Here is a 17,280-nt window from a genome sequence, read left to right as displayed (position 1 = left end):
AGGGAGGAAGGTACTAGGTAGGTGAGGGAGGAAGGTACTAGGTAGGTGAGGGAGGAAGGTACTAGATAGGTGAGGGAGGAAGGTACTAGATAGGTGAGGGAGGAAGGTACTAGATAGGTGAGGGAGGAAGGTACTAGATAGGTGAGGGAGGCAGGTACTAGGTAGGTGAGGGAGGAAGGTACTAGGTAGGTGAGGGAGGAAGGTACTAGGTAGGTGAGGGAGGAAGGTACTAGATAGGTGAGGGAGGAAGGTACTAGATAGGTGAGGGAGGAAGGTACTAGATAGGTGAGGGAGGAAGGTACTAGATAGGTGAGGGAGGCAGGTACTAGGTAGGTGAGGGAGGAAGGTACTAGATAGGTGAGGGAGGCAGGTACTAGGTAGGTGAGAGAGGCAGGTAATAGGTAGGAAGGTGAGGGAGGAAGGTACTAGGTAGGTGAGGGAGGAAGGTACTAGGTAGGTGAGGGAGGAAGGTACTAGATAGGTGAGGGAGGCAGGTACTAGGAGGGGCAGGGAGGAAGGTACTAGGTAGGTGAGAGAGGCAGGTAATAGATAGGAAGGTGAGGGAGGAAGGTACTAGGTAGGTGTGGGAGGAAGGTACGTACTAGGTAGGTGAGGGAGGAAGGTACTAGGGAGGTAAGGGGAGGCAGGTTCTAGGGAGGTGAGGGGATAAGGACCGTCACACGAGTGTCAACCTGCGAGAGGTTGAGAGTGGGGAGGGGAGATGAGAGAGGGGAGTGGGAGAGAGAGGGGAGAGAGAGATAGAGGCAGCCAGAGGTTCAACTTGGTGCTGGTCAGTTGTTGCGTGGCTGTCGTGCGTGGCACAACCACGCCGTGCCCGTGGTGCCAGAGGAGAGTCACGTGGCACCTACTGTGCCTAGTCTTCCCGACACGCTGACTGACAAGGTGACTGACACGCCCACCTGCTGATCTCTCTGGCTATACTCAGTGTAACAGTCGACAAGTGAACCCATTTTCCAGTCTTTAGATAATCTCGGAAATTAACCCGCCGTCTTACAAGACGACTCAGGATTATTTACCAGGAGAGGACTTAGAATTATAAACCAGGCGAACACTTGGGATTATAAACCAGGAGAACAACTGGGATTATAAACCTGGGAGGCTTCATAACCCATGAGAGCCAAGCACTGTGGCTTATATCCAGAGCCTAAGGACCTTTCCCCGAGGATGTGACCGACAGAGGTCGACTAAGACTCGTGCACCTATTTACTGCTAGGTGAAAAGAGGCAACAGGTGTCAGGACACTCCCGGGGACTGAATCCGTGTCCTTATGGTTGTAAGCTTAAAGCTCTACCAGTAAGCTGCGAAGCTCTTCTAGAAATCCAGAAATATTACTACAAGAAAAAATCACGTTATAAGTGTTGTGTATCGAGGGATCGAGACTCAGCTCCTGGCCCCTGTGTGTGTGTGTGTGTGTGTGTGTGTGTGTGTGTGTGTGTGTGTGTGTGTGTGTGTGTGTGTGTGTGTGTGTGTGTGTGTGTGTCTGAGGGGGCTGATACTCAGCTCTTGGCCCCTGTGTGTATGTGTGTGTTTACGGGGGGTTAAGATTCACCGTCTGACCCCTGTGTACTCACCTATTTGTAGTTGCAGGGGTCGATTCACAGCTCCTGGCCCCACTTCTTCGCTGCTCGTGTGTGTGTTTGTGTGTGTGTGTGTATGTGTCTGAGAGGGGGGTCGAGACTCAGCTCCTGATCCTTGTGTGTGTCTGAGAGGGTGGACTCTGCTCCTGGTCCCTGTGTGTGTCTGAGGGGGTGGAGACTCAGCTCCTGGCCCCTGTGTGTATGTAAGAGGCAGCAAGATGGGTGGTTTCCTGACACATCTGTGCGAGGCAGTTAGCAGGAGGAAGAGTGTTGATCCTCCAGCTCCTGGCCTCCACCACAAGCTCACCCTCGTCGACCTGGCTGCTCTAGGTATGTATTAACCCACCATAACCTACTGCATGATACATATGTATCTTTACTAACCTTGTTCATGATACATATACATCTACCAACAGTGTTCATGATATACACATTTAATGATCTTAATTATTAAAATGTAGACACATTCGCTAATCGTGTTCAAAATATAGACGCACATACACTATTCACTAAGTTCACTTGCTGACGTTACACATTCACTAAGTTCACCTGTTAACGTTACACATTCACTAAGTTCACCTGTTAACGCTACACATTCACTAAGTTCACGTTACACTTCCACTAAGTTCACTTGTTCAAACCACAGTAACAGATTCTCAGGCGTAACACTTTCCTCAGGGTAACAAAGTGTGTAAACAAGAGAACAAGTGGGTTCGAATCCAAGTCAGACAGGTGGCAGCCATACAGCTGTATTATGTCGATCAGTCCTCACACTTGTACCTGGGGTTACAGTTCCCATCAGGGTTAAAGGTCCCTCAGAGTTACAGGTCCCTCTGAATTATAAGTCTCAGGGGTTACAGGTCCCCCCTGAATTATAGGTCCCAGGGATTACAGGTCCCCATGGAGTTACAGGTCACTGGAGCTACAGAGAGAAAAAGAGAATTTAAAAGCAGCTTTTCTTAACTTGCTGGAGGGAAATTCACTCTGACTTAAGCCACAACCTTCAGAGTTCTCTGTTGCTGACTTATCTTAAGAGAGAGCTCTTTCAGAGGGCTCAGGCGCTCTCTCTTGGACCTGTGACTAGCTGACACACTCTCTTTGACCTGTGACTAGGTGACACACTCTCTTGGACCTGTGACTAGCTGACACACTCTCTTTGACCTGTAACTAGGTGACACACTCTCTTGGACCTGTGACTAGCTGACACACTCTCTTTGGCCTGTGACTAGGTGACACACTCTTTTTGACCTGTGACTAGCTGACACACTCTCTTTGACCTGTGACTAGGTGACACAATTATTTTGACCTGTGACTAGCTGACACACTCTCTTTGACCTGTGACTAGGTAACACACTCTTTGACCTGTGACTAGGTGACACTCTTTGACCTGTGACTAGGTGACACACTCTCTTTGACCTGTGACTAAGTGACACACTCTCTTTGACTTGTGACTAGCTGACACACACACTCTTTGACCTTCTGTGACTAGCTGACACACTCTCCTTGTCCTTCTGTGACTAGCTGACACACTCTCTTTGACCTGTGACTAGGTGACACACTCTCTTTGACCTGTAACTAGGTGACACACTCTCTTTGACCTGTGACTAGCTGACACACTCTCTTTGACCTGTGACTAGTTGACACACTCTCTTTGACCTTCTGTGACTAGCTGACACACTCTCTTTGACCTGTGACCAGCTGACACACTCTCTTTGACCTGTGACTAGCTGACACACTCTCTTTGACCTTCTGTAACTAGCTGACACACTCTCTTTGACCTGTGACTAGCTGACACACTCTCTTTGACCTGTGACTAGCTGACACACTCTCTTTGACCTTCTGTGACTAGCTGGCACACTCTCTTTGACCTGTGACTAGCTGACACACTCTCTTTGACCTGTGACTAGCTGACACACTCTCTTTGACCTTCTGTGACTAGCTGGCACACTCTCTTTGACCTGTGACTAGCTGACACACTCTCTTTGACCTGTGACCAGCTGACACACTCTCTTTGACCTGTGACTAGCTGACACACTCTCTTTGACCTTCTGTGACTAGCTGACACACTCTCTTTGACCTGTGACCAGCTGACACACTCTCTTTGACCTGTGACTAGCTGACACACTCTCTTTGACCTTCTATAACTAGCTGACACACTCTCTTTGACCTGTGACTAGCTGACACACTCTCTTTGACCTGTGACTAGCTGACACACTCTCTTTGACCTTCTGTGACTAGCTGGCACACTCTCTTTGACCTGTGACTAGCTGACACACTCTCTTTGACCTGTGACTAGCTGACACACTCTCTTTGACCTTCTGTGACTAGCTGGCACACTCTCTTTGACCTGTGACTAGCTGACACACTCTCTTTGAAGTGTGACCAGCTGACACACTCTCTTTGACCTGTGACTAGCTGACACACTCTCTTTGACCTTCTGTAACTAGCTGACACACTCTCTTTGACCTGTGACTAGCTGACACACTCTCTTTGACCTGTGACTAGCTGACACACTCTCTTTGACCTGTGACTAGCTGGCACACTCTCTTTGACCTGTAACTAGGTGACACACTCTTTGACCTGTGACTAGGTGACACACTCTCTTTGACCTGTGACTAGGTGACACACTCTCTTTGACCTGTGACTAGGTGACACACTCTCTTTGACCTGTGACTAGGTGACACACTCTCTTTGACCTGTAACTAGGTGACACACTCTCTTTGACCTGTGACTAGCTGACACACTGTCTTTGACCTGTGACTAGGTAACACACTCTCTTTGACCTGTAACTAGGTGACACACTCTCTTTGACCTGTGACTAGCTGACACACTGTCTTTGACCTGTGACTAGGTGACACACTCTCTTTGACCTGTGACTAGGTGACACACTCTCTTTGACCTGTAACTAGGTGACACACTCTCTTTGACCTGTGACTTGCTGACACACTGTCTTTGACCTGTGACTAGGTGACACACTCTCTTTGACCTGTGACTAGGTAACACACTGTCTTTGACCTGTGACTAGGTAACACACTCTCTTTGACCTGTGACTAGGTGACACACTCTTTGACCTGTGACTAGGTAACACACTGTCTTTGACCTGTGACTAGGTGACACACTCTTTGACCTGTGAATAGGTAACACACTGTCTTTGACCTGTGACTAGGTGACACACTCTCTTTGACCTGTGACTAGGTAACACAGTCTTTGACCTGTGACTAGGTAACACACTGTCTTTGACCTGTGACTAGGTGACACACTCTTTGACCTGTGACTAGGTAACACACCCGCTGACCTGTGATCTGTATTTTGTTATTATTATTATTATTATTATTATTATTATTATTATTATTATTATTATTATTGTTATTATTATTATAACAATAATATAATTATTATTTCATTATTGCTGATGTTATTATAAAAATAATAATAATTATTATTTTTATTTTAATATTATTATTATTATTATATTCATGGGGAAGTGCAGCCAATCAAGTTTGATCCAAGGAAGGGGAGGAGGTAGCTACAATTCCTGAAAACAAGACCAGGAAGTACTTTTAAAGCAGCGCTCTGAATATTAAGTAGCAGTGACGAGCGCTCAAGTGCTCAAAACAACACATCAATTTATATGCTAAGAAAAATATTTCTTACATACGAAAAAAAAATATGAAAAAATCCGCAGAAAAGAAGACGAGTAAAATTTGTGTCAAAAATTCTGACCGAAGTTTAATGTGTTGGTACGACTGTGTTGATAAAACATTACCTCTACATTCAATATTCCTTCAACATTCAACATTATCTCAACATTCAACATTACCTCAACATTCAACATTACCTCAACATTCAACATTACCTCAACATTCAACATTACCTCAACATTCAACATTATCTCAACATTCAACATTACCTCAACATTCAACATTATCTCAACATTCAACATTATCTCAACATTCAACATTATCTCAACATTCAACATTACCTCAACATTCAACATTCAATATTCCTTCAACATTCAACATTACCTCAACATTCAACATTACCTCAACATTCAACATTACCTCAACATTCAACATTACCTCAACATTCAACATTATCTCAACATTCAACATTACCTCAACATTCAACATTATCTCAACATTCAACATTCAATATTCCTTCAACATTCAACATTACCTCAACATTCAACATTACCTCAACATTCAACATTACCTCAACATTCAACATTATCTCAACATTCAACATTACCTCAACATTCAACATTACCTCAACATTCAACATTACCTCAACATTCAACATTATCTCAACATTCAATGTTACCTCTACATTCAACATTACCGCAACATTCAACATTACTTCAACATTCAACATTACCTCAACATTCAACATTATCTCAACATTCAATGTTACCTCAACATTCAACATTACCTCAACATTCAACATTACCTCAACATTCAACATTATCTCAACATTCAATGTTACCTCTACATTCAACATTACCGCAACATTCAACATTACTTCAACATTCAACATTACCTCAACATTCAATATTACCTCAACATTCAACATTATCTCAACATTCAATGTTACCTCAACATTCAACATTACCTCAACATTCAACATTACCTCAACATTCAACATTATATCAACATTCAATGTTACCTCAACATTCAACATTACCTCAACATTCAACATTATCTCAACATTCAATGTTACCTCTACATTCAACATTACCTCAACATTCAACATTACCTCAACATTCAACATTACCTCAACATTACTTCAACATTCAACATTACTTCAACATTCAACATTATCTCAACATTCAATGTTACCGCAACATTCAACATTACCTCAACATTCAACATTACCGCAACATTCAACATTACTTCAACATTCAACATTACTTCAACATTACCTCAACATTCAACATTACCGCAACATTCAACATTACTTCAACAATCAACATTACTTCAACATTCAACATTACCTCAACATTCAACATTACCGCAACATTCAACATTACTTCAACATTCAACATTACTTCAACATTCAACATTACCGCAACATTCAACATTACTTCAACATTCAACATTACTTCAACATTCAACATTACTTCAACATTCAACATTACTTCAACATTCAACATTACCTCAACATTACCTCAACATTCAACATTACCTCAACATTCAACATTACCGCAACATTCAACATTACTTCAACATTCAACATTACTTCAACATTCAACATTACCTCAACATTCAACATTACCGCAACATTCAACATTACTTCAACATTCAACATTACTTCAACATTCAACATTACTTCAACATTCAACATTACTTCAACATTACCTCAACATTCAACATTACCTCAACATTCAACATTACCGCAACATTCAACATTACTTCAACATTCAACATTACCTCAACATTCAACATTACTTCAACATTCAACATTACTTCAAAATTCAACATTCAACATTACCTCAACATTCAACATTACAGCAACATTCAACATTACTTAACATTCAACATTACTTCAACATTCAACATTACTTCAACATTACCTCAACATTCAACATTACCGCAACATTCAACATTACTTCAACATTCAACATTACTTCAACATTACCTCAACATTCAACATTACCTCAACATTCAACATTACCGCAACATTCAACATTACCTCAACATTCAACATTACCTCAACATTCAACATTACCTCAACATTCAACATTACTTCAACATTCAACATTACCTCAACATTCAACATTACTTCAACATTCAACATTACCTCAACATTCAACATTACCTCAACATTACCTCAACATTCAACATTACCTCAACATTCAACATTACCTCAACATTCAACATTACCTCAACATTCAACATTACTTCAACATTCAACATTACCTCAACATTACTTCAACATTCAACATTACCTCAACATTCAACATTACTTCAACATTCAACATTACTTCAACATTCAACATTACCTCAACATTACTTCAACATTCAACATTACCTCAACATTACTTCAACATTCAACATTACCTCAACATTCAACATTACTTCAACATTCAACATTACCTCAACATTCAACATTACCTCAACATTCAACATTACCTCAACATTCAACATTACCTCAACATTCAACATTACCTCAACATTCAACATTACTTCAACATTCAACATTACCTCAACATTCAACATTACCTCAACATTCAACATTACTTCAACATTCAACATTACCTCAACATTCAACATTACCTCAACATTCAACATTACTTCAACATTCAACATTACCTCAACATTCAACATTACCTCTACATTCAACATTACCTCAACATTCAACATTACTTCAACATTCAACATTACCTCAACATTACTTCAACATTCAACATTACCTCAACATTCAACATTACCTCAACATTCAACATTACCTCAACATTCAACATTACTTCAACATTCAACATTACCTCAACATTACTTCAACATTCAACATTACCTCAACATTCAACATTACCTCTACATTCAACATTACCTCAACATTCAACATTATCTCAACATTACCTCAACATTCAACATTACCTCAACATTCAACATTACCTCAACATTCAACATTACCTCAACATTCAACATTACCTCAACATTCAACATTACTTCAACATTCAACATTACCTCAACATTCAACATTACCTCAACATTCAACATTACTTCAACATTCAACATTACCTCAACATTCAACATTACCTCAACATTCAACATTACCTCAACATTCAACATTACCTCAACATTCAACATTACCTCTACATTCAACATTACCTCAACATTCAACATTACCTCTACATTCAACATTACCTCAACATTCAATATTCCTTCAACATTCAACATTACCTCAACATTCAACATTACCTCAACATTCAACATTACCTCTACATTCAACATTACCTCAACATTCAACATTACTTCAACATTCAACATTACCTCAACATTCAACATTACCTCTACATTCAACATTACCGCAACATTCAACATTACCTCCACATTCAACATTACTTCAACAATCAATATTACCTCAACATTCAACATTACCTCTACATTCAACATTACCTCTACATTCAACATTACCGCAACATTCAACATTACCTCAACATTCAATATTACCTCAGCATTCAACATTACCTCTACATTCAACATTACCGCAACATTCAACATTACCTCTACATTCAACATTACCGCAACATTCAATATTACCTCAACATTCAACATTACCTCAACATTCAACATTACCTCAACATTACCTCAACATTCAACATTACCTCTACATTCAACATTACCTCAACATTCAACATTACTTCAACATTCAACATTACCTCAACATTCAACATTACCTCTACATTCAACATTACCGCAACATTCAACATTACCTCTACATTCAACATTACTTCAACATTCAATATTACCTCAACATTCAACATTACCTCTACATTCAACATTACCTCTACATTCAACATTACCGCAACATTCAACATTACCTCAACATTCAACATTACTTCAACATTCAATATTACCTCAACATTCAACATTACCTCTACATTCAACATTACAGCAACATTCAACATTACCTCTACATTCAACATTACCGCAACATTCAATATTACCTCAACATTCAACATTACCTCAACATTCAACATTACCTCAACATTCAACATTACCTCTACATTCAACATTACCTCAACATTCAACATTACTTCAACATTCAATATTACCTCTACATTCAACATTACCTCTACATTCAACATTACCGCAACATTCAACATTACCTCTACATTCAACATTACTTCAACATTCAATATTACCTCAACATTCAACATTACCTCAACATTCAACATTACCTCAACATTCAACATTACCTCTACATTCAACATTACCTCAACATTCAACATTACTTCAACATTCAATATTACCTCAACATTCAACATTACCTCAACATTACTTCAACATTAGCTCAACATTCAACATTACCTCAACATTAAACATTACCTCAACATTCAACATTACCTCAACATTCATCATTACTTCAACATTCAACATTACCTTAACATTCAACATTACCTCAACATTCAACAAGAGCAGCATCATGCAAGAGTCTTCTTCAACATTCAACAAGAGCAACATCATGCAAGAGTCTTCTTCAACATTCAACAAGAGCAGCATCATGCAAGAGTCTTCTTCAACATTCAACAAGAGCAGCATCATGCAAGAGTCTTCTTCAACATTCAACAAGAGCAGCATCATGCAAGAGTCTTCTTCAACATTCAACAAGAGCAACATCATGCAAGAGTCTTCTTCAACATTCAACAAGAGCAGCATCATGCAAGAGTCTTCTTCAACATTCAACAAGAGCAACATCATGCAAGAGTCTTCTTCAACATTCAACAAGAGCAACATCATGCAAGAGTCTTCTTCAACATTCAACAAGAGCAGCATCATGCAAGAGTCTTCTTCAACATTCAACAAGAGCAACATCATGCAAGAGTCTTGCTCCTCGCTGCAGAGGTTCCCATCCACACCAGCTTATATTCTATCCTTTCAATCCTCCCCCCCTTCCCCCCATCAACCCTTCCCTATCCACCAGAACTCCAGCAGCAGTCGCTCTGCCTTTCACAACCCACGCCAGCTATCTTGACTCCACTCGTATTAAACGTAATCCTTAAGAAATACGAAGAGAAATATCCCTCTTTCTCTCTCTCTCTCTCACTGCGAATTTCCCACATTCACAGTCTTGTTTTTGGTATCCAATTCTCCTGTTCCTCGCTTAAATGGATTCTTCTTCCATGTTTCTTCCATTTTTTAATTCTGTCATGGTGGGTTATCGCAGGATCTGTTTCTAGCCTCGCATGAGCGTTGTTATGGTGTTGACTGTGTTGCAGAATTGTTATGGCGTTGACTGAGGAGTTGAAGAGTTGTTATGGTGTTGATTGAAGAGTTGAAGAGTTGTTATGGTGCTACTTGAGCTGTTGAAGTGTTATGTTGGTGATCGAGGTGATGCAGCGTAATGTCGGCGATCAAAGTGTTGCAGCATTATGACGTTGATTGAGGTGTTGCAGCGTCACGGCGTTGACTGAGGTATTGCAGTGTTGTTATGGTGTTAACTGAGGTGTTGCAGTGTTGTTATGGCGTTGAGGTGTTGCAGAGTTATGGTGTTAATTAAGGTGTTATATCCAGGCTTCTCTTGTAGTATTTCTGATGCTCGGTGGACAACATTACTTAAGTCGAGTTACTACTACTACTTATATGTACCTTTACCTAAATAAACTTACCTAATAACCACGGTAAATTATTAACTCAGGATAACCAGGGAGTTAGTAACCCAGTATAAACCAGAGGGTTACTAACCAGGATAACCCCAGGGGTTTAGTAACCCTGGGTAACTCAGGAAAGGCAATTGCTGTTTGCTTAGTTTCAGAATGCGACCCGCAACACTCGCCTAATACTCAGGTACCTGATGAATTAGACACAAGTGCAATACTTGGGTATCTTTACTGTGGAGGGGGATCGATCGATACCATGCCTAACCATTCTAGGGTAGGGTAGGTGCCTGAGCCGGAGCTTGTAGCTCACAAGACTGTCATTCCCATTAGCCCCCTTGGGACGGGGATGGCAGACCAGAGAGGCCTAGCTTGTGGCTAGGCCTGGGGACAATTGGTCCCAAAGATGAGGAGGTATATGTGCCTCCTCCCATGGGAGACTTAGGTCTCAGACACTCCCTGAAGAGGGAGTCAAGGCCGGGCCACCACTTGGAAAAGGCCCGGGCCGAATCTTGAATAATAATAACTTTACTGTGGAAATATTTCGCCAACCAGTTGCTTCCTCAGTCCAATACAGTGAAGAATGGTTGAAGATGAGGAGTTTGAGGTAATCACTCCCTCAATCTGGAGTCTGTATTCAGTCTATACAGTCTGTAGGTTCTCTGAACAATTTAGCTTCACCCGGGTACCTACTTACTGTCAGATAAACAGGGATAACTTCTCGACTTGCCAACAAGTAAATTAAGAGGCACGGCCAGGAGCTGGGACTTGATGGAAATAAGTCACTCTGACTTTTTTGCGTTATCCCAGGTTCTCTACACATGTGCTAGTATGTATGATAATCTATGTAACTGTATTTGTGTATACCTGAATAAACTTACCCCTTAACCAGCAGAATATATCAAATGGAAATAAGTCACTTTGCCTGACCTCTGTGGGCTATCCTAGGTAATGTACACTATGTAATTGTAGTTATATTAATCGGGGCTCTGGTGGCCTGGTGGCTAAAGCTCTCGTTTCACACGGCGAGTGTCTGGGTTCGATTCCCAACCAGGGTAGGAACCATCAGTAAAATGGGTACCTAGGTGTTAGTCGACTGGTGTGGGTCGCATCCTGGGACACTGACCTAATTTGCCTGAAATTCTCACTATAACAAGGGGCTTTCTAAATAACAGTATGTCAGGTAGGCCTGTATACCTTGTACATGTACTTGTAGTAAATGAAGATATTATTATTATTAAACTTACTGAGCCGCATATATACACTTATAGAAAACGTGTCGTTACACGCAAAGTAAAGAAAATGTAAGTCCCATGGTGGCTTATGAGGGTAAGCCTTGATAGATGAAGACGAAATACTTAATATTAATAATAATAATAATTTTGATTTCTACAAATACATGATACAACGTATACAGGTAACTCCAGGATGCGATTCACACCAGTCGGCTAACACCCAGGAACCTACTTACTGACAGGAGAACAGGGACAGCAGATATCTTAATGAAACACGTCCTAATGTTTCCACCCGTACCAGGGATCTAACAACGGACCTCAATGCGAGAGCTGAGTGCAATACCAACCGATCTACAGGACACCCTAGAAGGATATTAATCCAGGATAACCCAAGAGAGCCAAGCAGTGTGGCTGACTACCATTGGGTTAGTTAGGTCCTACCCCAGGATGTGAGCCACAACAGTGAACTAACTCGTATATACCTATTTATTGTTACACACATACACACACCAGCAGTGAAGAGGCGGGGCGAGGAGATGAGTCTCGACTCCTGCAATCATAACTGAGTACAATTAGGTGAGTAAACTGGAGGACAGGAGAGATAGGATGGATATGATAACGACATATAAAATACTGAGAAGAATCGACAAGGTGGACAGAGACAGGATGTTCCAGAGATGTGACACAGCAACAAGGGGGTCAGAGTTGGAAGTTGAAGACTCAGATGAACCACAGGGATGTTAGGAAGTATTTCTTCAGTCACAGCCGTCAGGAAATGGAATAGTCTGGGAAGTGATGCAGTGGAGGCAGGATTCATACATAGCTCTAAGAAGAGGTATGATACAGCTCATGGAGCAGGAAGAGTGACCTAGTAGCGGCCAGTGAAGAGGCGGGACCAGGAGCTGTGACTCGATCCCTGCAACCACAACTAGGTGAGTACACACACACACACACACACACACACACACACACACACACACACACACACACACACACACACACACACACACACACACACACACTGAAAGTAATTTTTAATTTCGTGTGCCTGAAGAAAGACTTGTAACGAGAGAGCTTCACTCTGTACTCTTCTCCAGAACATCCCTTCATTTGAGATTATTTATTCCCTAGTCTGGAACCTGTTCGTACACAATAATGATATCGATGAAATAAAGCCAGTTGATCAAATAAAAATACTGGCCCACAGATGGCTCCAACTTTATCCTGTCCCATATTTGTATGTTTCATACAAGCTGATGTAGATAACAGCTCTTAGCTTGTAAATAGAAACAGTAACCTAACCTTGTAAAACCCTGTTTAAAAGAGCAAGAGAGAGAGAGAGAGAGAGAGAGAGAGAGAGAGAGAGAGAGAGAGAGAGAGAGAGAGAGAGAGAGAGAGAGAGAGAGAGAGAGAGAGAGAGCGAGAGAGAGAGATTCATTAACGTGTTCATAAGTTTGACAATCACATATTAGGGAGAGTCTTTACAGAATACTCGCTTAATACGTCCTTTATACGCTCTCTCTGCGTACAACTTAGCACGAGATTTGCATAACTTGTTAACTTTGCTTTAACTATGTCTCTTCAAGAACTTAGAGGTAACTTAATCGCCAAGTCAACCTTAAATTTGCTCTGAGAGAGAGAGAGAGAGAGAGAGAGAGAGAGAGAGAGAGAGAGAGAGAGAGAGAGAGAGAGAGAGAGAGAGAGAGAGAGAGAGAGAGAGAGAGAGAGAGAGAGAGAGAGAGAGAGAGAGAGAGAGAGAGAGAGAGAGAGAGAGAGAGAGAGAGAGAGAGAGAGAGAGAGAGAGAGAGAGAGAGAGAGAGAGAGAGAGAGAGAGAGAGAGAGAGAGAGAGAGAGAGAGAGAGAGAGAGAGGGAGAGAGAGAGAGAGAGAGAGAGAGATCACAATGAACAAAAAGACTGGAAATATAAACACATATGCAGTATAATGTAATCCTTTATTGACAACGTTTCGCCCATGCAGTGGGCTTTTTCAAGTCACAAACAGATCTGAAAAAAAGCCCACTGTGTGGGCGAAACGTTGTCAATAAAGGATCACATTGTACTTCATATGTGTTTATACTTCCATTGTGTCGGTATTTTATACCATTTATTTCCAAAAAGACAGACTATTTGGTCTACATAAAAATCATTTTCTGAGTAAAATGAACTATCTATAGAGAGAGACGAGGTCAAGAGAGTAAAGCAGCAGGCTCTCTCCCCACCCATCAGCCAACACTGCTATCGTGATGAAACCCAACGAAGGCAACAATACACGAAAGACCCTCCATGGTGTAGGCTCCACACCTGTTGTCGCCGGAGTTCTGACAAAGTGATGGTTGAAGGAAACACTTGTAGAATCTGTTACGAGGCGTTAGTATTAGGTAACGTGGAAGAACCCAGCCTATCCGTGTCTGCCCGTCTCTAAGCCTAGTAGAGTTCTGAGACGTCAGACTAGCAAGGGAGTCTTACTATAATGTTAACCAGGCCTATGAGACGATGGGGGGGGGGGGAAGCTCAGCCGGTACGGTGGTCCGGGGACCGGCTGTGAATCTCTAAAGATTAAGATACATGTGCAACACTTGGGTATCTTCACTGACAAAACGTTTCGCCCACTCAGTAGGTTTTTTCAGTCAAATACAGAGGCAGCAGTAATAATGAAATAAAGATGATGTAACCAGTCCATCAACCTCGGAGAAAAAGTATTTGAGGTGGTCAGTCCCTCAGCCTGGAGAAGATCAGCTCCACGGAGTTGAACTCTTCTCCAGGCTGAGGGACTGACCACCTCAAATACTATTTCTCCGAGGTTGATGGACTGCTTACATCATTTTTATTTCATTTCTACTGCTGCCTCTGTATTTGACTGAAGAAGCCTACCGTGTAGGGGAAACGTTTCATCAATAAAGATATCCAACTGCTGCACATGTGTCTCAATCTTCATATGCAGGTGATCTGAGGTCAACATGTATCACACCTGGCATGGTTGTGACCAGCTCGGGTGTCCAGTGAGGCTGAAATGACCTCAACGATAGTGGTGCAGTCCATATTTAAATTTCCTTTTCTTTTCCATTCATAGTAAGTAAACAAATAATAACGTAACAATCACGGAGAAGCGACACAAGATGCAAAACAACCACGGGGGGAATTGATTGATAGCTCTAGACCGTTCGTGTTGCAATCAACACATCTTCAGGAACTTGCAATGTTGCAGAAATGAGTAGGAAGTCGAGGTAGATACCTTCAAGGGAACGACTCCAGCTAGAGTCGTTCCCTTGAATGAATCTGCAATACGACGTCTGTAGCCGAGTACACGAGTATGTGAGAAGTTAAAGGAAGTGGGAAGCCAGCAGGTGTGCTAGCGAAATAGGGGAAAAAATATTAAATGAAACGTTGAGGGGAAAAGGAGGAAGGAGGTGGAGGAAGGAGGGAAGGGATGGATGAGGTGGGGGAAGAAGGGGGAGGGGCAAAGAATGGAACGAGTGTGGAGGATTCGCCAGAAGGCCTGACAAAGTGGCCTTTCGCCAGATGTTAGCAGAAAGAATGGCGATTACGCTATTGCATAAAAGGTTACAACTGGATATTTGGAAAATTGGCGAGGCGTGAGACAGAGTGTAGCGCAGCTATTTGCATTCTTGAAGAAAATAGCACACGTGAATTGTGCACGCGAATTGTGTTCCTGATTTTTTTTGTACGTGAATTGTGCACGTGAATTGTATACGTGAATTATATATGTGAATTGTGCACGTGAATTATATAGGTGAATTATAGACGCGAATTGTGCACGTGAACTGTACACGTGAATTATACATGTGAATTGTGCACGTGAATTGTATACGTGAATTATATATGTGAACTGTACACGTGAATTATATAGGTGAATTATAGACGCGAATTGTGCAAGTGAACTGTACACGTGAATTATACATGTGAATTGTGCACGTGAAATGTGCACGCGAATTGCACAGGTTGCAGGGCAAGCTTGAATCTGATCAACCTTTCACCTTGTAAAACTCTGTCAAGAGCTTTATTATTACTACTACTACCACTACTACTGCTAGTAGTAGTAGTAGTATTTTTAACACACTGGCCGTCCCTCACTGAGGTAGAGTGACCGGGAAAAAAGAAAACATCTTCACCATCATTCATTCAATCACTGACTTGTCAGAAGCGTGTTGACACTAGTTCAGATGACCCTCCAAACTGTAACATCACCACCCTTCCTTCAGAGTGCAGGTACTGTACTTCCCATCTCCACCCTTCCTTCAGAGTACAGGTACTGTACTTCCCATCACCACCCTTCCTTCAGAGTGCAGGTACTGTACTTCCCATCACCACCCTTCCTTCAGAGTGCAGGTACTGTACTTCCCATCTCCACCCTTCCTTCAGAGTACAGGTACTGTACTTCCCATCACCACCCTTCCTTCAGAGTGCAGGTACTGTACTTCCCATCACCACCTTCTTCTTAGGTACAGGTGCTGTACTTCCCATCACCACCCTTCCTTCAGGAGTGCAGGTACTGTACTTCCCATCACCACCCTTCCTTCCAGGAGTACAGGTACTGTACTTCCCATCACCACCCTTCCTTCAGAGTGCAGGTACTGTACTTCCCATCTCCACCCTTCCTTCAGAGTAGGTGGTCTGTACTTCCCATCACCACCCTTCCTTCAGAGTGCAGGTACTGTACTTCCCATCTCACCACCCTTCCTTCAGAGTACAGGTACTGTACTTCCCATCCACCACCCCTTCCTTCAGAGTGCAGGTACTGTACTTCCCATCACCACCCTTCCTTCAGAGTGCAGGTACTGTACTTCCCATCTCCACCCTTCCTTCAGAGTGCAGGTGCTGTACTTCCCATCACCACCCTTCCTTCAGGTGCAGGTACTGTACTTCCCATCTCCACCCTTCCTTCCAGGTCAGGTGCTACCCATCTCCACCCTTCCTTCCAGTAGGTGCTTGTCCCTTCCCATCTCCACCCTTCCTTCAGAGTGCAGGTACTGTACTTCCCATCACCACCCTTCCTTCAGGTGCAGGTACTGTACTTCCCATCACCACCCTTCCTTCAGAGTGCAGGTACTGTACTTCCCATCTCCACCCTTCCTTCAGAGTGCAGGTACTGTACTTCCATCTCCACCCTTC

General features: G+C 42.1%; 1 protein-coding gene across 1 annotated transcript in view; it reads left to right on the top strand.

The window, feature by feature from the left end:
- Nucleotides 1-812: 812 nt before the first annotated feature.
- Nucleotides 813-17,280, top strand: part of LOC128699334 (high affinity cationic amino acid transporter 1-like) — a 205,368-nt gene continuing 188,900 nt past the window's right edge. The window contains exon 1 of the mRNA XM_070098248.1: nucleotides 813-1,928. Within this exon, the coding sequence (XP_069954349.1) occupies nucleotides 1,817-1,928 (112 nt within the window). The 5' untranslated portion in view covers nucleotides 813-1,816. The remainder of the gene's footprint in view (nucleotides 1,929-17,280) is intronic.

This window comes from Cherax quadricarinatus, chromosome 61, assembly GCF_038502225.1.
Source record: "Cherax quadricarinatus isolate ZL_2023a chromosome 61, ASM3850222v1, whole genome shotgun sequence".
Taxonomy (NCBI): Eukaryota; Metazoa; Arthropoda; class Malacostraca; order Decapoda; family Parastacidae; genus Cherax; species Cherax quadricarinatus.
This window is presented reverse-complemented; position numbering and strand designations above follow the sequence as displayed.